The following is a 21,665-nucleotide window of genomic DNA, read 5'->3' as shown; positions in this document are numbered from 1 at the left end:
TGAAAATCACTGGCTGCAAAAACGTTACTCATTTTTTGCACTATCTGAAGTTCATGTCATCTGCAGGTACTTAAAGCACCACGTTTCTGTACAGGTCTGCAAGCAGAATAGATGTGTCAGATTATTCTAGTCTGCTTCAGTCTGTATCTGTTTGACTCATTTAACCTGCTTTGCATGGGGAAGTGGGTTTGAGTTAGCTCACTGACTTTGCTGGAAAGAGAGAATACTTTTTATTATCAGAGCTGTAGGGAAGGGACAATGACAGGTGTCACAGCTACCTACAGAAGATAACTTGGTAGAGCCTGTGATTTTTTTTTTTTTTTTTTTTTTTTTTTTTGCTGGTTCATGTATCTTACTCCCATACAGGTTGAAGAAGTTAAAATGTGTAAAAGCTCAAGTTGATCCAAACTCTGCTAGCAGGTCTGGTTTGATTTTTATCTGTTATGACCATGGTAGAGGAATTTTAAAATTTGGTTTCCTAGCAAAGTCTTTTCATTGTAGACAAAGGCACAGTGTTGATTGTTCCACCTCATCTAGCTTTGATTATTTTAGAAAGCTCTGCTTAATAAGACTCTCCCCTTCAAGTAATGTAGCATTAGCTTGCTATTCTGAGTCCAGCTGAAAAAATTTAAAGCTATTTTCAAGCATGGAGATCTATGAAAGAGATTTATCTCTGTAAACATCCAACAAGCCCAGCCAAGCCAGTTTGGGACCCTGGCTTGAGAAGCTGCTGTTGGGTTTATTTTGTTTTTCTCTACTCTGTGTACTGTACTGTGCTTGCTGAATTCTGGCAATCAAGCTGCAGTTTGCAGTCCAAAATGCAGATTTTATTTTTCACCTGTTGTTTTTTCACATGACACTTTTGCCATCTATCTTTCTTTATAAATGCTCAAATGGAACTCTAGGAGCCCTATTTTCCCAGCTTAAAGTTATTTTTTATCTCAACGGGAATCAGTGGCAGAGCATTTAAGGCCGCATAGGAGTATAGCTGTAAAAGGTTTTTCCTTTTTTTTTCTTTCCTTCTTCATCTTCACCCTTATAAATTTATACTTTACTACATTGTAAAGCAGCAGCACTTTAGAATGTTTATTTCAAAAATTTCTTAAAACTCCTTTTGTGATTTTATTTTTCTATACCTGAAATATGTTATAAAAAAAAGTTGATTTACAGCAAGAAATGAGAATGATATGTAAATGGAACAGGACTTGGGAAACTCAAATTCAGTCTTTCCAACAGAGCTTCAGCTCATCAGCCTATGCTATTGGTGGTTTGTGTTTGAGGCTTTTTTTGTTGTTGCTTTGGTTTTTTTCTAATTACCCTGATGATTAAAATCTGTGAGGAATAAAAAACATCCTTCAAATGACGTATTGAAAAGATGGTTCTTAATTTTGGGTCTTCCATTTTGGAGACCACATACGAGTTTACCACTTGAGCTCTGTCAAGTGGTATTTCCCACCTTGTATTGTATGACAGCAATAACTTTAGCCACATTGAGCAATTATCCAGTCAGTTTTCAGTTTGTGTCTATGAAAGGGTGTTAACACAGGTGGTTACTCAGAGACCCTATAGTGTTTTGCAGTCTTTTGTTTGTGTTATATTCATGGATTTTTTTTTTAATCTGAGTGTCCTGAGGCGACATCCATTCTATATCTAGGAGTTTCAGAATTAATTTTTTTCCACTCTTCACAGTACCAAACAAGATGTTCCCCTCCAAAAGGGTGCACAGCTGATAGACTCATATTGCAGAGTCTATTGGGCTGAGAATAGTCTCATATAATACCACAAATAAACTGCCCAGGATGACTTTTGCACAGCACTCTACCCCATTCTATACAGTAATGCAGAGGTGTAAAATCAGCCATATAAGTCAAATCCTTGAGAGGTGCGTTACTTCAATTTGCCATGAAAAATTGCCAACACATTTCCAGAGCTAATAATTCCTTTAGAAACTGGTTTCTCATTATCTACTTAGCTAAATAACAATTTTACCCTTTTCTGAATATAGATCATTAAATTAGAATAGATTTAACATTTTCCTCTTCCTGCATCTAAATTCCTTTAGGCTTGGGAGGCCAGACCATGCCTGATGGAACAGAGCAATTCAGTAACTTGATTAAAAGCACTGGGCTGCTCAACAAATAGGCCCAGCAAAGGTCCCGTGTTGAAGCTTTCATGTGCTGGCCTTTTAATTTCATAACGACATTCACTAGGGCAATAAGTTAACTAATCAAAAGGACTTGGATGAGCGAGTTAGAGGTGCCTGAATTCAAACTGAGAAAGCAAGCACACAGATTGAATAGAAAGGATGATATTCTTGCTCTCCTTTAAAAGGACTATGTGTGTTGGGATGCCCATCATGTCAGCACTTCAGAAGTACACTGGCACCTCTTGTGGAGGGAAACAGGGTCAAAACTAGGACTTTCTAGGACCTTCCTTCTGCTCTAGCATTTTCAAGTATTCCCACCAGGAATTTCCAGACCCCCATTTTCACATTCCCCACTTCACATTTCCAGCTTCTATTCAAGATGCCCTGACAAAAGGGCTGCAAAGCAATCAGTGCATTGCCAGAGCCAAAAAAAGATCAGTTCAAGCATGACCACATTGCGAATCATATTACTGTGTGAATTAGGAGCAATTCTCCCCATTGTTATTCTAGAGGAAGTGCAATTCCGTAGTATTAGGAACAGTTAAATGTTATAAACATTTGCTGGACTAGTTACAATATTCTAACATCACTATCTAGATATGCCTTAAATGAGAAGACATGTGATACCAGCCTTGAGGCATTCAGAGAGTGCCATTCAAATACTGCACAGAGCGCAGGAAGGGTTTTTTGACATGTAATGGGCATTATGTGCCATGCTGACAGAGTTATCAAGGGTCAGCCACCTCTTCTGCTGAACCAGGGAAATAACACACCTCCTGGATCATAGGCCAAAGCAAGAATTAGGTATGAAGGGAGGCAGAAATAATTGTGAGGAACCATGGACATTTTTCAGACTTGGAGGAGTAATTTCTGGCTTTTCTTTTATTTGGTTGGTTTGTTGTTTGTTTCTTTTTAAAAAATAGCAAACCCCTGCCCTACTTCATGAATCACTGTGCTTCACTGCAGGATTGCTGAATCGCAGTTCTTTCCGTGCCCTGCCTTGCAGCACCTCTCTGTGTGCCACTGGCTGCCCCACACAGCCCCAGTGAGAAGCCCTGGGGGCAGCTGTGTGCCCAGCTCTGCCTGCTGACAGCCAGCACACGTGCTCCCAGCTGCAGCCTTTTGCACAAATGCACAGGGAGCTCCTGGCACCAGCAAATTCCCTCCAGTGCACAACACTGATGAGCCTTCATGTAAGCATCAGTGACCTGAAGCAGAGCTCTGCCTCGTCATTAAAAATTCATCTTGCATGTATTCTGTCTTTTAAAATTAGGCCTTTTAACAGCTCTCCCATCTCCATTTCTGATTCATGAACAGCATCTGACAGGTCTAGGATACTCAACCAGAACTGGCAAACTATAATCTTGCAAATTAAAAACAGCCCTTTTTAAAACTGCTTTTTCTTTTTAAAACACCCACCAGTCATAACATTAATTCAGCTACTACCGTTTGCATACTGTTTGTATTTTGCTACATCCATTAATGCAAAGCAGAATTAAATAATGTACAGGAGAGGCTGGGAAAAACATCCTTTGGACTCCATGCTCTTTTAAACAGCCTTTCCTTACAGATGACAGATTCAGGTCAGGAAAAGTCTAAACTGGGACAATATTGCCACAGATAACACAGTGAACAAGTAGTTAGTGCCCTTCCCCACCCTCACCACAACACGGCCTCGAGAAGACCTGATTTAAACACATTTGTTTTCATGATGCTTTGGAAACCTTTAACAGAGATTCCTTTTCCACTTTTATCTTCCCCGTGTCGATGTGGCATAGAACCCTAAACAAAATGCTGACTCTCAGGTAGTCACACTTGACCTTCTGTAACCAGCAAAGCAAGAGGAGTTGAGAAGAGTTGCAGAAACCCTTCTGAAGTAAAGCATCCAGAAAATAGGGAGGAAGTAGATACATATGTCTATGTATATCCAAAAATTTCTCGCCACTTTTGCAAACCAGTAGTCTTTAGGGGAGACTTGTTCTCCCATCATCTTATCCAATTTTCTCTAGACACAGGAACTAGAAATACACGCTCTCAGATATGTTTCTATGTCTGCCAGAGATGAGAAAATGAATCATTGTAAAAGTCTTTTTCTTATATATTTTTGTTACTATACCATCAGATCGTCCTTAGTCTAATACCTAAGCAGTGCCATGTACTGAGCTTCTGATTCAGCAGCTTCATTTTCTCCCAAGAACTGCAAAAGACTGGTTTACCCTGTGAAAAACCAGGAGGCACATTAATTACACCAAAATCCAGATATGATTCAACTAGAGGAGTGCAGTCTAACAAATGTAACACACAACATGCATTGACCACCCTCCCCCTGACAAAGACAGCAACTTGAAGTGCTGATCCAGCAACCAGCCCTTGCCTTAAGGACAGAACAGGTCACTGGGTACAAGAGGTTTATTGCTTTGATTGCTGCTACTTTACAATTTGCAATACTTAAGGCGAAGAAGAAGAGAAAAAAACAAACCAAAACCTTTTTCTGCTACATTCCTATGTGGCGTTAAATACTGTGCCACTGATTCCTGATGAGATAAAAAACTACTTTTAGCTGGGGAAAAATAGGCCTCCTAGAGTTCAGTTTGAGTAATTTATAAAGAAAGATAGATGACAAAAGTGTCATGTAAGAAAACAGGTAGAAACTAAAAAAAGTCTGCAGTTTGACTGCCAGAATCCAGCAAGCACAGTATAGTACACAGACTAAGAACAACAGAAAACAATCCACCAGCAGTTAGTGAGAAACTTAGCAACCAATAGCTTGAGGCTGTACCTAACTCTTTAGTTAGTCTTGTCTTTAATTAAAGAAATAAAAAAAAATAGCGGTCACCTGAAGCTGATTGCAAACTTCCAGCAGCATTGAGGTATTCATCAGTGCACCTTATACTGTGACCCTGCAGGCACAGGAACAACTATAATTTTAACTCTAATTTTGACATCTTCTAATATAAGTTATTTCTTGTTTAACTTAGAGGAAGAATGTGAACAATTGCAAGTGACACACAGTTTGTCTCTGTGGCTTCTTAGAATTGTTCCATCTTGAAGAATGCCATTGTTCTGGGGGACTGTATTTGTGCTGGAAGGCTTGAAATACTCTAGAACTTCCAGACATCCCAGATGAGAAAGGGCAAATGAAATTAATCATACCAGGAGATAGGTTTGGGTTGCTGAATACAAAAATCCATTTAGCAACCTCTCAACAAATGAACACATAAAATGTGAAGGAGCTCTACTTAAAACTGCTCTGGAGTGTACAGTTTTAACTCTGTGATCTTGATAGATCAATCAGTTATAGATTTACAAGGATTTGCAAGAATTTAATGAATATAATATCTATATTAATATTTATATTGAAACCTGCCTAAGTCCTAGTTCCTGCTCATTCTCAGTATGAGCACACAAGTCACATCCCTCTCTAGAGTGCCTCAAATAGAGCTGGCAGAAATCATCTTCCTGATGCTCATTGTGTGACAAAGGCTTATCATGATTTTCTTAATTTTCACTGTGAGGAGAGAGCTGGCAGAACAGGAAAGGTATTGGGTTCTGAAAATTTATACCATCATCCTTCCTGAAAATGCTCTTATTTGGAAAACATTTGGGGTTTGCTGGTTGTCCAGCAGGTCTTCTTGGATGCAAATACCCAGATTAAAATACCCACCTAAGTTTAATTATTTAACCTAGGACAATAATTAGGCTTTCTGTGCTTTAAAAACTCTCATTTTGTACAGACATATGTGACTGAATAATTTATCAGGAAAGTAAATAGGAAACCTCTGCAAATGGTTCCACACAGTGCAAAGACAGAAATATCTCTGCTGTGCAGACTTCGTGTGGGATCATCTCCATCTCATGACAACCAGTGCAAAGCTGGTAAAAACAGGGAAGTACATGACTTTACTCTAAAGCTGTGTATAAACATACATATTCTCTTTCCACTGCTTTTTCAGGAATGTGTCTAAGCTTGATTACAGTGAAAGCACTTTTCTCAGTAGTGTTATCTTGATGTGATTTTGCAGCAAAAAGCTGGGTATTCCAGTTACTGTTATTTGTAGGTCTAATGCATTAAGTATTTTCCAGGTCAGTATTAAATTAAATATATGGTGGTCACAACCTTTGCTTGACATATGCTTATATAATTCCCTTATTACCAGAGGTCAGTTGTCAGCTCCTCCTTGGTGGGTGCCAGACACAGTCATAGGAAATTCAGACACCAGAAAAAGAATCAATAAACTTGTCATATTGTAGTCTGAATTTTAATAAAGACCATTGGGAGTACTGTGCAGTGCTATGGAAAATATTCTGTAGAGCAGCTAGATAAGAAATATTCTTAATATGAAAGGAACTATTGATCATTCTGAAGCATATCCATTTCTTGAATGCTGCTCCTCTGAAGATACTGAAATTCTTCTTGAAGAACATTTTTGAGGATCATGGCATTTACCTGATTTTGTTTACTTTGTTGTGGTTTTTTTTTTGTTTTTTTTTAACATACCTGTCCTACTGTCAAATGCATGAGAGGACCAAAATTTGTTGTGGGAGGAATTAAGGCTGATAATAAAATAAGGGGACATAAGGCTGATAATTAATGAAATAAGGGGATATAAGTCTGGGTAGAGCCCCATAATCAAGAGATGGTGGGAAATGATGAATTATGTTTCCTGAACAGAACAGTAGGGATAGAAGAGGGCAGGATAGGTTTGAAAGGAGCAGTTTTCTAAGCATGTTTTTAAAGGGAAATATTAAAAAAACAAGCATGTCATCAGTCACAGGCTGTTTCACATGCAAAATTATTCTGAAATTTTAAAACTAGGCTTTTAGGCTTTTTAAATATTCCATCCTTTGGGTCTGACTAGATAACCTTCTGAGATAACCTCCTCTTTACCTTTTTTTTCCACTGGCCAAAACTATTTGTTAAATTTAATTTCAAATAATTTTGTTTTCCATAAAATTCTGTTTGTGAGGATTATACTGCTTATTTTGAGCAGGTGGTTGCTTTTTTCCTCCCTTGTAATAATAATGAGTGTGAATGGAAAGGTACGAGTTGAAGGGAGGTCTGCTAAAAACAGTGTCAATACTGTGGGTGTATAGTCAGAAGTTGAGATAACACTTGCATCAACTATGAACTGTTGTTTGGCACAGCTTTGCTTGAATTCAATGGCAACTACATCAGCATTGTTTTGTCTCTGTTTTTTCATATTATTTCAATTTATATAGCCCACAAATTCACTTAAGCCTAGCAGAAACCTTCTTGTTTCTAGACACTGCAAGTGTAGTGCAATCTCCCTAATTTTGTCATTTGTTTTTGTATTGAAAATGTAATCCCACTGTTGACGTGTTATTAAGGTTTCTGCACTCAAAGGTCAGCTCTCCCTGGAGTCTCCTTTTGTCTGGAAGATGGCATATATTAAAATTTTATAACAGTTCCCACTAGTTTCAATCCCACAATCTTGGGATCAATATGGCTGTTCTTCACAGCCTATCAAGTGCAACAAATGCCTTAGGTGAGCAATAAAGAGTGTGGAATTAGGCTCTTCTAAGCAAGACTTGTTTGCATAAATGTTTAAACCTGGTCACAGGAGTGCTGGTAAGGCTCCTTTCACTTCAGATGAAAGGAGCTGCCAACACTTTCACATATAAAACACCTGATCTTTTGAAATAAGATACAGCAAGGATGAGTGCACCTGGGTGCAGGGCTACACTTGTAACCAAGATTTTTTTCACTGCACAGCCTGCTCTTTGCACATAAAAAAAATACCCTAACATTCTCTTAGTGTAAAAGTCACAGATATTAGGAAGGGGATGCAGATCATCCAAGGATATGCTTTCTTTGATTAGTGTGAGAAGACTGGCCTTGGTAGTCCAAGCAACTTCTCTGGGTTGAGCAGTTTGGTGGGAGTGAACTTGAGAGCAGAGGCCAGAATTCCACTTGTCCTTCAGCCACTGTGAAAAGGGTGCAGCGAAACACTTGTGGCTGAAAAGCTGGATTTCAGATGTTTCCATTAGAAAACTTTAGATAAGGTCAAGGCAATTATTTTTTTTCTATAGACTTACTCCACTGTGACTAACACAATGGCCTGATGCCTCTGGAGCCTGTTATGCCCCTGGACATTATTATGTGGATAATAAGATTAGCTTAAAAGCTTGGAGAGTCACTAAATACATATTTTCAGTATGGGATAAATTTTTCTCAAACAGCATGACTTTTCGTAATTGATTGCATATTTTAAAATGTCAGGCAGCGTCCTGCTAAGTTTATTGATGAATGCAATGGCTGAAATGTAATATTAAGGGGAAAAAAATAACACAGCATCTAACAAACAAATCACGGTTTTCTTTTAAATCTCCTCTTGTCACGAGCTCTTTGAAGGATGCTCCAATACGTCTTTGAGAATGAATATTACAGTATTACGGCTCATTGAATATTTGTGAAGGATTAAGTCTGTCCTCCTGGCCAGCTCTTTAACAGCGAGGATGTTGCCAGGGCCAAACCTCCATGATGAAACTATTTGGATGAGCTGCTCCTCTTTACCTTTGTAAAGAAGCCAAACTGTCAAATACCTTAACACTAGAAGGATTTATTGAGGTATGCTGTGATTGTGAAGGGTTCAGATAGCTTTTATCACCATCATTCGATCTGATGTGTGCCCCACTGGGACTGATTGATCACTTGGTGCTTATGAGTAGATGGATGTGTGAACTGAACTGAGGGGTACTGATTGAGCTGCCAGGTGCCATTACAGAAACTTGGCACAATTCCAGCATCAGGTGATCCTGTGGTCTTATGTAATGTGATTGCTTGACTGAGTAGGTCAAGTTATTTATCAAGTTATTTTTTGGTTGGTTTATTTTTTTGTTGTTGGGTTTTGTTGGTTTTTTGGTGGTTTTTTTTTGTTTGTTTGTTTTTTGGTGGGTTTTTTTTTTGTGAATGTATGTGGTTGTTTGGACTTTTAGTTAGGGGATGGGAAAAATAGTATCTTAATGTCTTTCTCACTTCATGCAAGTGTTTAAGTTTTCCCAGTACATAAGCAAACATGGGCAAGTGACTTCTTTCCAGTCCTCTGCTTCTATATTTATATATAACTCCAAACCCACAACTTTCTGGTTTTGTGGATAAATGGCTAATTTAGAAAACATGGAGAAAGGCGTGGGGATTGAATTTAGGAGTTAATTTCTTCAAAATATGGAGAACCTTTACAGAGTCCTCTGCAAATTGATGAGTCACATGAAGTTATTTCAGTCAGTAATGCCAGCAGAAGTTCGTCTTGGTGGATACTGAAAGCAAGTATAAATGTTATTTTAAAGAATGAAACCACTGATAAGCTCCGAGGAGTTGGTTTTCTTCTGATATATTGGGTTAGGAGAAACAAATGCCTGTCTTAATATAGGCATAATCTGATGTTAACCTAAAACTTCATTTTTTTTCTTCAGAAAACATTTATGCTTGCCTTGCTGCAGGTTTCACAACACTTTGTCTTCAGCACATAGGGTATTAATGAAGCTGGGATGCTGTTTTGCATCACTTTACACTAAAGTTATTATTAAGGTCTTCTGACACTTCACAGTACACTACCCCATTCTGAATTGCCTACTGACTTTAAAAAACTTTTATGCTGGAATTTGTGTTCCTAACTGCACAGGAAAGCCCAAACATTGCTTAAGTAAGGTTCCAAGAAAGTGACATTTTTATACTTTTAAAATTAAATACAATGGTCTTGTCTTTGAAGAAGACTAGTTTCTCTGTGTTGTAGATGAAACAATTTCCTCAGCCTTTTTTCACAGGGGAGGTGTTCCATTCCACTGAATGTCTCTGTCCATACTGAGACCCCTGAGGGACACCATTTGCAACTAATTTCCATCTGGACATTGAGCTGTGGCCACTACTGTCTGGGTAGGACCATCCACAGAACAGTCCATCTATGAAATCTGTATCTTTTCAATTTAGAGAGAAGGATGTTTGGGGAAACCTGAAAAATCCTTGCAGAACTCCAGACAGTTGATGTCCGTAGATCTTTTCCTTGTTCGCTGCTGCAGTCACCCCATCACAGGAGGCCACTGGGTTGGTCAGGCAGGACCTGCCCTTGGTGGGGCCATGCTGAATCAGCTCCCCATTCTCCCTGTGCCTTAGCAGAGCTCCTGGGAGGATCTGTTCCAAGATCTTCCCAGGCACAAAGGTGAGGCTAACAGGTTTTTAGGTCTCAAGATCCTCCTTTTTAGAGATGAGTACGATGTTTCTCTTTTTCCAGTCACCTGGGTCTTGACTGCCATGACTTTTCAAATGTCATGGAGAGCAGCTTGGCAACTACATCAACCAATTCCCTCAGGAACCCTGGAATACATCTTTCATCTCCCACGGACTTATGTATGTTCAGATTCCTCAGGTAGCCACAAACCTGATCTCCTTCAAGAGTGGGAGGGACTTTGCTCTCTCAGTCCCTGTCTTGCAAGCCATCCGTGTTAGAGATACAGGAACAGACTGTCAATGAAGACTTGGACAAATAAAAGTTGAGTACCTCAGTTTTCTCCTTGTCTGTTGTTGCCAGTTAGTTCAAGTTTGTCTTTTGTCAAAAGAGCTGCTTTTGAGAAGAGAAACTAGCATATTAACTTCTGGGAAAAGGGGAGCTGTACACTAGGCAAGGAAGTTGGAAGGGCAAGGCAATGTTTTGGTCGTATTTAGAAAGAGCTTGGCTGAATAGAGTAGAACAGAGTAGAGATTGGTGCTGTGGTAAGGATGAGGTCTGAGCTCAGATTCACAAAACAGAGTCCTAAAGGGTTAGATGGGATGATCATAGGGAGCCTCCTGATCAAGATGATTTGGGTGATGGGAGCAAAAGGCAAGGAAGGGTTTCTTCTTGAAACAAACCATCTAGTGCATTGTTCTCCTTCCTCCCAAAACCCCACCCCAAAAAAGAAATAAAAAAAACCCCAAACCAAAACAGAAGAACTTTTGTGGGAGAGAGAGTGGGTTAAGAAGAACTTAATACTGGAAGCTACTTGAAAAAGGAGAGTTGGTGATATTAGCTCAAATGAAGAGCAGAAATAGGAACTGAGCTAAGAGTAGGAAAGAGGCAGGCTAGGTAGAGATGGCAGCAAACAGGAAGGATGCATAAATGAACAATGTATAGCTGTGCTACAGTCTGGAATAGGATCTGAGGTGGCTTCTTTTTTTTGTATTGCTCTGCATCTATAATTTATAGCAGAGTTACCAATGAACAAACCCTTTGCTGATGAAATGCTTGCCTCCTGTCACCTGTGCTGCTCTTGCTGTGCTTTCTGGCAGAAGAGCTTTTGCATTTAGTGTTCTAAACTTGGACCTGCTGCACAGGTTCGAGTATTGTATGCCTGTGCCAGCAGCCATTGTCTGGGAGTAATTGCTCCCCTGACAGGACCTGAGAGTGGATGGGCAAAGCTCCTTTGTACAGAACCCACTGCCATGGAGTGTGTTTTAGCCCAGCCTTTACTTTGCTACAGCCTATAGCAGACAGGAAAGTCTGTTGCTGCTGTGAGGTTCTGCTTCACCATGAGCAGGAGGTATCTGTGTGATAAATCCCCTCTGTCTTGTTGATGCCTGTGTTTTGTACCACCAAGTGTTTGTTAGATGGATTGTCTGCTTATGGTTTGCTTTCTGAATAACTCTGGCGTATTTCATGTAGTAACTCCCTGCTTTGAAAAGCAAAGCCAAGCACTCTAGGGTCAGGAAATGCCTGAACAAAATATGCTGTATTAATTACTTAATTGAGCCTTCTAGTTCGTGTGTGTTATGATACTGGTTTTTATAAAGTGTTCATATGCCTTTCTGTAAGAGTACTGCAACAGGACAGTCTTTGCTATCTTTGGTGGCAATTTTGCCACTCTTTTTGAGAGCAAATAGGTTTGTGGGTGACTCCTTAACTTGACTGTAGGAAAGGTCGAATGCTGCAAAAACAAGAGAATACAGGGACTGTATTGACAGCTCTGTGATGTGAATGATATCTTTGCATTGTCTTCAGTAGAGTTTAGAGTGGGCTTCAAATTCAGAAAAAATTTGGACTTGAATTTTTTCCTGTTCCAATGACTTCATTGATAGGAAGACACAAAAGAAGGATTTCAGTACAGCTCCCTTAGTTTCAGAAACTTTTTTTCTTGCATTTTTTTCAGACACTAAATAATAAAAAACAAAGTTTTATATTAAAATATATTTAAGAATATCATAGTTTTAAATTTTTTAAAAATATTTGGTTGTTTTGATGTTCAAGTGTGATGTTTGATGTAATTATTAGACTTCTCCTTAGGTGGAAAAAACCCACAAACAGTAAAGATTTATGTTCCAATCTAGTAATGCAATTTAAAGTGGTGTAAAGGGTCTAAAATTAGGTTTTAAAAAAAATCAATTCCTTTTATAATCAAGGGAATTGCGAGGAACAAAGCATTTGGTAAGTAGTATAAGCTGTGTATAATTGTGTTGGAAGATTCACAATTCTTAAGCCTTAGGATATCACTCGAGAGTATTTTCAGGAGCTTGGAAATCTTGGTAGTTTAGTTAAAACATTATAGGTCTAAAAAGAAGCCTAAAGTTATTCAGAGCTTTTTAAAAACAATTGCTTCAAGAGAGTCTTTCCTCTGACATGTGCTAAACTACTTCCATATGGATGTTCCAAACTCACTGTAAGGGTCTGATCTGCTGTCCCAGTGTGCAGCAGCTGTCCTGGTTTAACCCCAGCTGGCAGCTAAGCACTACACAGCTGCTCACCCCAGTGGGATGGGAGAGACAACTGGAAGAGCAGAAGTGGGTAAAACTCATGGGTTGAGAAGAAGACAGTTTAATGGGTGAAGTGAAAGCTGCACACACAAGCAAAGCAAGATAAGGAATGCATCTGCCATGGATAGGCAGGTGTTCAGCCATCCCCAGGAAAGCAGGGCTCCATCACATGTAATGGTTGCTTGGGAAAATGAACCCCATCACTCCAAATGCCTTCACCTTCCTTCTTCTTGCCCCTGCTTTATATGCTGAGCATGATGCCATATGGTATGGGATGTCCTTTGGTCAGTGGAGGTCAGCTGTTCTGGCTGTGTTCCTTCCCAGCTCCATGTGAATCCCAGCCCACTCGTTGGTAGGGTGGTATGAGGAGCAGAAAAGGCCTTGACTCTGTGTAAGCCCTGCTCAGCAATAAAAAAACTTCCCTCTTATTGTCAACACTGTTTTTTGCAAAACAAAACATAGCCCCATACTAGCCACTGTGACGAAAATTAGCTTAATCCCAGCCCCAAACAGCACAGCACATCTGCTGGGGTAAGGCTATCACATAAATCACTGGAACACCTTGATATATGGGGGAAAACTCTTGTTTTGGAGAGCCACTAGAATCCTGCAGAAACACTGAAGAAATTCTCCTCCATAGCCATAAAATTATATTAGCTGAGCAAATAGTTTTGAATGGATATTTAATGTGATGTCTCTCCCTGTGTTTACAGAATGTCCACGAAGAAAGTGATAATGTGCTCAAGTGTATTTGCTGTTCAATAAAATTTAAGTAGCAAACAACATTCTTCCATAAACATTGATTTCCATTTTTATTGCATACTTGTGACTAGTGTTATTTCTTCTTTCTGGTTTGACCTTATATGACCAAAATCTCATGGAAAGAGGATTTTCTCTTAGACTGGCATAGAAAAATACCTGTTGTAAAATTCTGTTCCTTGCTGCTCTGAAGGGAAAATATGGAGACATTTCTTGTCTTTTTTGAGTGAAGACAGGTGGGCCTGGTATAATTATGATCACCTTTTTTATCATCACCCTTTTTGGAGCAAATGCAGACTCTGTGAAGGGAAATTTACAGGATACATTAGACTCAGCCATCCAGATCTACTTTCTTATTTGTGTTGGAGAGAGAGAGAATATTAGGGCCACACTGTGTATGTATTCTCTTCATTCCACCTCTTTCCTAGTAGATCTCCATTCTAGACCAGCAGACTGCTGTCTGTAGCTGGCAATAGGAGTGACATTGCAGTGCTGTCAAAAAAGGTTGGGAAGCTGGCCAAGGTGGAGCCGGGACAGAAGGACTTTGAGAAGTTTGGCAAACAAAACAAATAGAAAAGGAAAGTCAGAGGCAGACACTTTCTAAAAGGGTTTAATGAGAAACCATTGGTTACTGTGGTTTTTTAGGGAACACTGGCTTCTGGCTTCTCAAGAGCCTCAATCCTCTGTGTTACATGTCTGAGCTCCCAGTAGAGGGGTGTTCAGGACAGGAACACCTTGCTATATTCATAACTAATCTCTAATGGTCTGTGTCCTTTTCTCATGGCTTTTGTGGTCTTCTCTGACCATGCTATTGCCACAGTGTCAATAATCCTACTGAAAACCATAGAATAACTGATCTAGGGGAATGAAAAGGTGCATTTTGGGTAGTTTGTGCTTTTCTAGCAGAATATTCCTTTGGAAAAATACTACCTGTATCAGATCTAAGCTTTTGACTCTGGAGGTTACCAGGATTTTAACGGTGGTCAGTGTGGCTGTGGAAGTCCCAGCCACTCCAACCTCACCTGTCACTCCAAAAGGAAAGCATTTGGTCCCTTTTGATAACTGGCAAAATGAGCTGTTGTGCCAAATACCGCTTTTCTAACCAAAGACCATGTGGGTACAGCTACTCTGTTGGCAGTAGAGGATAAAGTGAGTATTCCAAATCTTACCCCTGGGAAAGAACATTGGCTGCTGGAAAAAGAATAGCTCCTCTTCAATTTTATAGGAGCTTGTTCAGTCACATCAACTGTTTATTTAGACCTGATATCCTCTCTGAAGACAAGAGTTATGTGTGGTTTTGGTTTGGATCTTTTATTTTGAGGTAAAAGGAGGAAACTGGCTTTAGTCTTACCTTTTGTGGTTTGTAAAAACCATCTTGTTTTTGAATAAGCAGGGTCATTGTCTATCTTGTGATTACTTGGAGGTCATCCCTGAGTCCCTCAGGCAACAAGTTGATAAATGAGCTTCATTACTTTGTGTGGGGACTGTTTGGAATTGGAATTAGTGAAGTAGGATCCAGTGCAGTAATTTGTACCTAAAAATTTGCTCATCTAACGTGGAAGATTATAGGAAATCCTACAGGTTGTTTGGGTAAGCACGTATTGCATGAAGGACAATGTGGAATTGACCTTCCACCTGATGATATTTCCCCTTATTTTAAAATGTAGGTGTAGGATGCCTGTCTTGACTCCCCATGATCAGCAGAGAGACAGCTGGCCAGAGGTGCTGCTTCCTCTCTCTGGGTCACTGGTAAACACACTACTTACAGGCATGTTTGTGGTCTGCCTGCAATCAGACAGGGGTATATGGGCATTTGTGAGCTTATCTGAGCAGTGATAGGAATGAACTGGACAGGCACAAGCGAGTGCTAATAGTTTTGTAGTGCAACAAACCACCAACTAATATGTCTCTCCTATTTTCCACACCTTTTTCACCATAAATTGTGTTACCCAAATATTTGAATTCTGATAGTCATAGTGCTATATGAAGCCAAAACTTCATTATCTGACGGATTTGCCTGTCTCTGCGTGGTTTGACCTTGAGTGACAGCTGTGTATGATGGGATATTTGAGATGAGTGGTAAAGGAAAATAAAGCAGAAAGCTTATTACTCGAAAGGGCAGAGACTAGAATGACATAACAAAGTGTAGCATCCATCAGTGGTTTCCTCAGCTTAGTTTTCCAACAGTATCAGACAGGATACAAGCAGGACCACTCCACCCTTATTAATAGGTAGGAAAAGCGAGGAACAGTGTGGTCTTTGAGTTATTTGCTGTTTAGAAATGACACAGAGGTTGGTGGTTGAGAAGCTGTGGTGTAGTTTGGCATTCTTCATTGTGGTAGTTTTCAATCAGCTTACTCTTTGGGTAGTCTCTTTCACCCTCTTAGAACAAAACACATTGTATTATTCAAATGCAAAGAAGTGCTCAGTTTCATTTGATGTCAGGTCCTGATTTTGCTGACGTAGTGGTAACCAGTACTTGCCAGTTCAATACTGGGAGAGCTCACATCAGACAGCTGGCTAAGCCAGGCTAGATTTAAATGGTTTCTTCTTTCCTGTGAAGAGTGGGATTTGTGGAAGCTGGCTTTCATGGAAGCTGGCTGACTGCTGGCTGTTAGGTAAGCAGTGCAGTTGCACACATTTGTTAGGTATTTGTATGCACTATTGTGTATTTTACTGTACACGAGGAAGACATTGGAGTGACAGAACAGGGATGAATTCCTCCCACTTAGGGTCTGTGCTTTGTCAGCTGAGGAGTTTTCAGCCTGTAAGTGCTTGAGGGGCAATATCAAGTGTTCCCTGACTTTAGGTCATTATAAATGAAGGGTGAGCATTTCCTGAAACACACCACTGCAAATGGCACTGCTTAAATAAAATTAATTTGTACATGGCAAAAATAAAAATGCCTGAGAAATTGAGTGATATTTGAGCAAAATATTTTGAGATTTCATGAAGCCAGATTAAAAAAATGATTTTGTGGTCTTTAACCTTTGCTAGACTAAACATAGCATAATCAGAACTATTGTGAGTTGTTGTTTTTTTTTTTTTTTTTTTTTTACTTACTTAAAGCTGTTTTTGAGGTAGCATTTTCTGTTTTTTTCTTTTACGGAAAACTTTTTTGTGATCCTCTGTCTAATTCTAGGGATGGTATTCTCTGTTTGTAGATGGGGACAAGAAAATTAGGTTTTGATATCTTGGGGCTTTTATCTTAGTGTTAGGGGAGTTTTGGCTATTGTTTTGAAAAGTACAAAATATGAAGCAATTTTTAAAGGTAAAGACAAACTGAAGATGAGAATATTGGAAATAAGTCAATTGAAAATACAGCTTCCTCTCTGAGCTGTCTCTTTGGTTATTGCTTTAACTACTGGGGAAAGGCATCCAACAGAAAACACAAAATCCAGCAAAGTTAAGAATTGCAGTCTCTGTGGCAATTAAGAAACCATTTTATTGATAGCAAACTAAGAGGCTTTACCAATCTGTTTCAATAAGTTTGTCACCAAACTACTTTTAGTTTTACTAGACAATTTCATGTAATGGGCAGATTTGAAGTGTGTTCATTTTGGACAGCAGGTTGAAGCTAAGACAGAAATTGTTCAAGCAGACTGCTAAATTTCACATAATAAGAAATACTAATTGTTCTGGACAGCAGATAGATAAGCTGAGGAAACAAAAAAGGTTGGTACCCTTAAAAAATTGCACAGCAATTTTCATTAAAACTTTAATTTGAAAATAGGGCAAACAGAAATTAGAACCCATTTTGAACAGTCAGGAAGTGAAAGCAACTTTAGATATTTAATTTTCTCAGTACAATTTTTGATTCAACAAAATTCTGAGGGGGGAAAAAAATCTCAAAATACCATTTGTCTCAGTTCAAAATGTGTTCACTGACTGAAAGGACTTATGAATTCAAAATACCAAGGAGTGAAAGATAAGGTTTTAACCAGTCCTCCCTATTTATCACTGTATTCATTTAAGTCGCCTTTCTGCACTGAAATATCATAACAACCAGACTAAACTTGCAAGAATTCATATAACTTTTCTTGAGTGTCTCTTGAAGGAATGCATGGGAAGTACTACACCCCCATAAAAGATGTTTGTCTCTGTATTAATAGTTACTCTGTAGGAAGTGTGTAAGTGAGGTGTTCAAGAGCTTGCATTTTTATTGGTAGAGTTTGACCAGCCAAAGTTGTCATTGCAAATGGCTTTCTGAAAAGCCAGTTGTGGATGCAGGTCTCAGTTGGAATATGGTGCTTGTTTAATGTAACTATGGTCTTGTACACCCTGTACACCCTGTCTTCTGCCCATAGCATGCAGGAAATTGCAGTGATCTTTTTCCTTTTTAGTCCTAAATTATTTTAGCTGAGTTAATCAGGCCTTCTGACACACTAGCTAACTATGTCAGTGAAGTCAAAGGGAGTCCTGGAAGGATCCTAGCTTTGTTCTGTGTTACACGGAGAAGGCAAAGGGAATGTGATCCTAATGCTGTCATCTGAGGAGATGCAGCCAGGGTTTTCTTGGAGGAGCAGTGGTAGGATGTTTGGCAGCAGGCATAAGCTGTAACAAGGAAAACTAACAATAAATTGTTGTCAGAAATGGTGGTCAAATGCTGGAAGAGAGGCCCAGAGAGGTAGCGGGATCTTCATCACTGGAGACTGCCAGAACTCACCTGAACCAGATCTGCTTTGAGCTAAGGATGGGAAATAGAAATTCCTAGTGATCCCTCTCAACCTAAATGACTCTTATTCAACAATTGGCCTGTGTGAGCTGTATTGAAGATCCAGTGCAATTTGACTGCAGCATTTATCAGTTGTCAAACTGACTGAGAATTAAAGAGCTCCTTTGTGGTATCACTGGGAAACATGATGTAGTTCAAACTGATCTGAGAATATTCTTAGGCAACCTATTTCACTTGAAAGCATAATCTTGGTAGAAGTCTGAAATGGTTATAGGTTACTTACCATAGATGGAAAGAACATGGCTGCTCAGAAGCTGGAAAAGGGGAAGAATGGAAAAAGCAAGCTGAAATTTCACAATGGAAAGTAGCTAAATAAGAAATGCTGCAGTAATCATTTGATTGAAACAGTTTTCTTAGCATCTTGTAAAATGCCCATGTTCTTGTAAAAGGTAAAATTAAGAGCCAGCACAGGTAGGAAATGTAATTTATGTCATACTTTCTAGTTTATGGTATAAATCTCATGAGAAGCATTGGCATTTTCCTACAGCAAGTATTAAATATTTGCCTATGTTATTCCTACCTTCAATTAAGTTAAAGATGCCTCTATGTGCTTCATTTAATAACCTATTACACAAGTGAATAATTCAAAGAATTCTTCAGTGAAATATGGAAATAATTTTCATGTAACATTAGCAAGTTAACATCTTATTTTGATGTACTGCTCTACACTTAATATCCCCTCTTGGTCTTTGTTGATGTATTTACTCCGAAGTTGAAGCAATTTAAAACACTAAATGGTGTGACTGTGCATTCAGTCTCATTACAGACTTAATCCAACAGCAGTCAAGCACCTCATTATTGTATAACCCAATTTTTGTAGAGGGCAGAAATTATAGGTAAAATTTGCATGTTGACTCCAGAGCATAAAGTGTCATTCCTCATTTGCTGGGTCAGATCTGAATTGCTGTAATCTTTGTAATTGGAAAAGAATACTTATGACTGAAACAGCAAAATTCTTGTAAAAGTGCATATTTTTTCAAAATGTTTTAGAAATTTTTAGTACATCTTTTCCACAGGTATCCAAAGGTGGATTTGATATCACAAAGAAGTTACAAAGGCATCTGTCACTGAGATTTTGATGGACATGGATTGGGTGGGCTGATTTGTGAGGACATGCATTTACTATAACCCATGCTCTCTATTATTAATTTGTATGGTTTTTTTCCTTGTTCTTTTCCTCTCCAAGCACCTTTACCTAAGGGGGTTGCTGACACTAGAAAAGAAAATAAAAACCAAATCTTCTACTAGTTAAGAGGAACAAAAATTAATATTTTGGATTCCATACTTATGAAGGTCTTTTAAATATCTTCATTTTGGAATTACCTATACTTATGTACACTGAAACATGTTCATGCATTAGACCGTAATTATATGAAATAATATATTTTTTTAGGTTATGAAAAATATCTCTGACTATTTGATCTATTTGCACTGGATCAATGCAGATCAGGAATAAGACATAGATAAACACACAGTGCATGGGAAATGCCTTGTATCACTAAAGAATTGAAAGATTGATTGGAATATTGTTTGTTGGTACAGTTGCATTTTAGTTACTGCCAACATGCATTTTCCTAATTCTAAATATATGTAGGTATAGAGGAGCCCAATGGCTATCCATTCAGAGTTAACAGAGATATAAATGTTTGAACAAGGAAGACATTGCTTTGTGCTCTGAGCAACAGTCAGGTTATAGCATGTCCTATATTTTGTGCCATTTCTCATGGAATATTTGGGACCTCGTTTAGTTATCAACGCTCCTTTTTGGTGTAATGGGATATCTACGATATCTACTGAGGCTAGTTCTACTCTTCTGTGCTCTTAGGGAATATCATGGTGACTCTGCCTTACCATTCCTTATGTCCCTGATGCTTTGCAACTGTCTTTCAAGAAACCTTGTAAGAGAGTAGATAAATTTCTGTTTGAAGAGCAATCATGCTTAGCAGAGGGCAGGTGAGGGAAGGAATTAAGAGTTTCACAGGTCTGAAGAGAAAGCTTGGAAATTACTTTCAACTCCCAATTCATACAGAACTATGCCTTAGATAATTTGACCATAATGATGGCATTTGTGAAGTGGCAACATCTGGCTGGACCTTCAATACCAGCCTCTTTGTTCTCTTCTCCCTTGAGTGCCATCACTGCTGGCTTATAGGCATTCCTTTCTCTCTGTTAGCAGTGGGTTGTTCATGAATTTTATTGCACTTTGTATAAATTTGTCCTTTAAAGACAGATGAATGTAGGTGAGGTCCTGTGCAATATGTGCCCAAATCTTGGGGGTATTGCTTGCCTAATGTGAATGTCATGAAATGATCTGCTACCAGGCAGTGATGTCAAGTCCAACAGGTGTTCCAGTGTGTTTTGTGTGTGGCAGTTAACAGTAGGACTTAGAACAATACTGATTATGTAAGTTCATTTTCCTGTGTGCTTTATTTTAAGAACTGAGAACCCCTTCCCTCTACCTCTACACTATAAGAGTTGAATTTTTTGTTTTGCCCTTTTGTTGTAAGTATATGCTAACAAAGGCTGATGGGGACTTGCAGATTTCAAAAGGAAGACATAACTCTAGTGTATACTTATAGGTTCCTTTTAGAAGTGCTTAAGGGAAAACCTCATGTCAGACAAAGTTTTATAAAAGAAATTCCAAGTATCTTGCTTCTCATCTTTATTACTGGTTGACAACATAGATATTTCTCATACCTCAAGAATTCCCAAGGGAGAGAAACAGTTGAAAATTCTTGGTGGCTTGGATTTCTAGACCTTGTTTTTGAAAGTGTTATTTAGCCAAAGTCTTGGCACTGTGTCAGAAGGAAGTAGGTCTACTATAACATTGCTGACAAAGCTCTGTTGCTTCCAGGGCCCAGGTTAGGATCTCTGTGAGACTGCGCTGTGTCCTGACGCGTTAGGACCCATCTTTGGCAGCTCAGTCGAGCACAGATCCTGGGAAGCATGGACACACCAGCAGAGGAATGGCACGGCACTGGCACCAGCGGTACATTTGGCACTGGTAGGACTTTTTGCTGACAGCATGCTGCAATTCTTTTGTGAATCAATTGGATACCAGAAATAGCTACCGGCTTATTCAGAGACTGAGTCTATCATGGTATGGTGGTACTGTGATTGCAAAGCACTCCCAATATGGAGTAGGACATATCTTCCTAGAGGACAGTCAGAATAAGCTAGTAGGAAAAAAATTAACACTCTCCATATAAATGTAATTTGGCTGCCATGGCTCTTCTCGTGCCTGCAGTTGGAGCTGCAATGTGATCGTATCCCTTGGCAATTTA

General features: G+C 39.1%; 1 protein-coding gene across 2 annotated transcripts in view; it reads left to right on the top strand.

Moving 5' to 3' along the window:
- CPNE4 (copine 4) overlaps positions 1–21,665 on the top strand; it is a 223,454-nt gene that overhangs the window by 18,111 nt on the left and 183,678 nt on the right. The window contains exon 2 of one of the 2 annotated variants that reach the window (XM_014878363.2): positions 21,236–21,385. The exons of the other annotated variant lie outside the window; for it this stretch is intronic. Within the exon in view, the coding sequence (XP_014733849.1) occupies positions 21,328–21,385 (58 nt within the window). The 5' untranslated portion in view covers positions 21,236–21,327. The remainder of the gene's footprint in view (positions 1–21,235; positions 21,386–21,665) is intronic. 2 annotated transcript variants of the gene reach the window in all.

Source organism: Sturnus vulgaris, chromosome 1 (genome assembly GCF_052056855.1).
Source record: "Sturnus vulgaris isolate bStuVul1 chromosome 1, bStuVul1.hap1, whole genome shotgun sequence".
Taxonomy (NCBI): Eukaryota; Metazoa; Chordata; class Aves; order Passeriformes; family Sturnidae; genus Sturnus; species Sturnus vulgaris.
The sequence above is the reverse complement of the archived record's forward strand: the minus strand, read 5'-3'. Positions and strand labels throughout refer to the sequence as shown.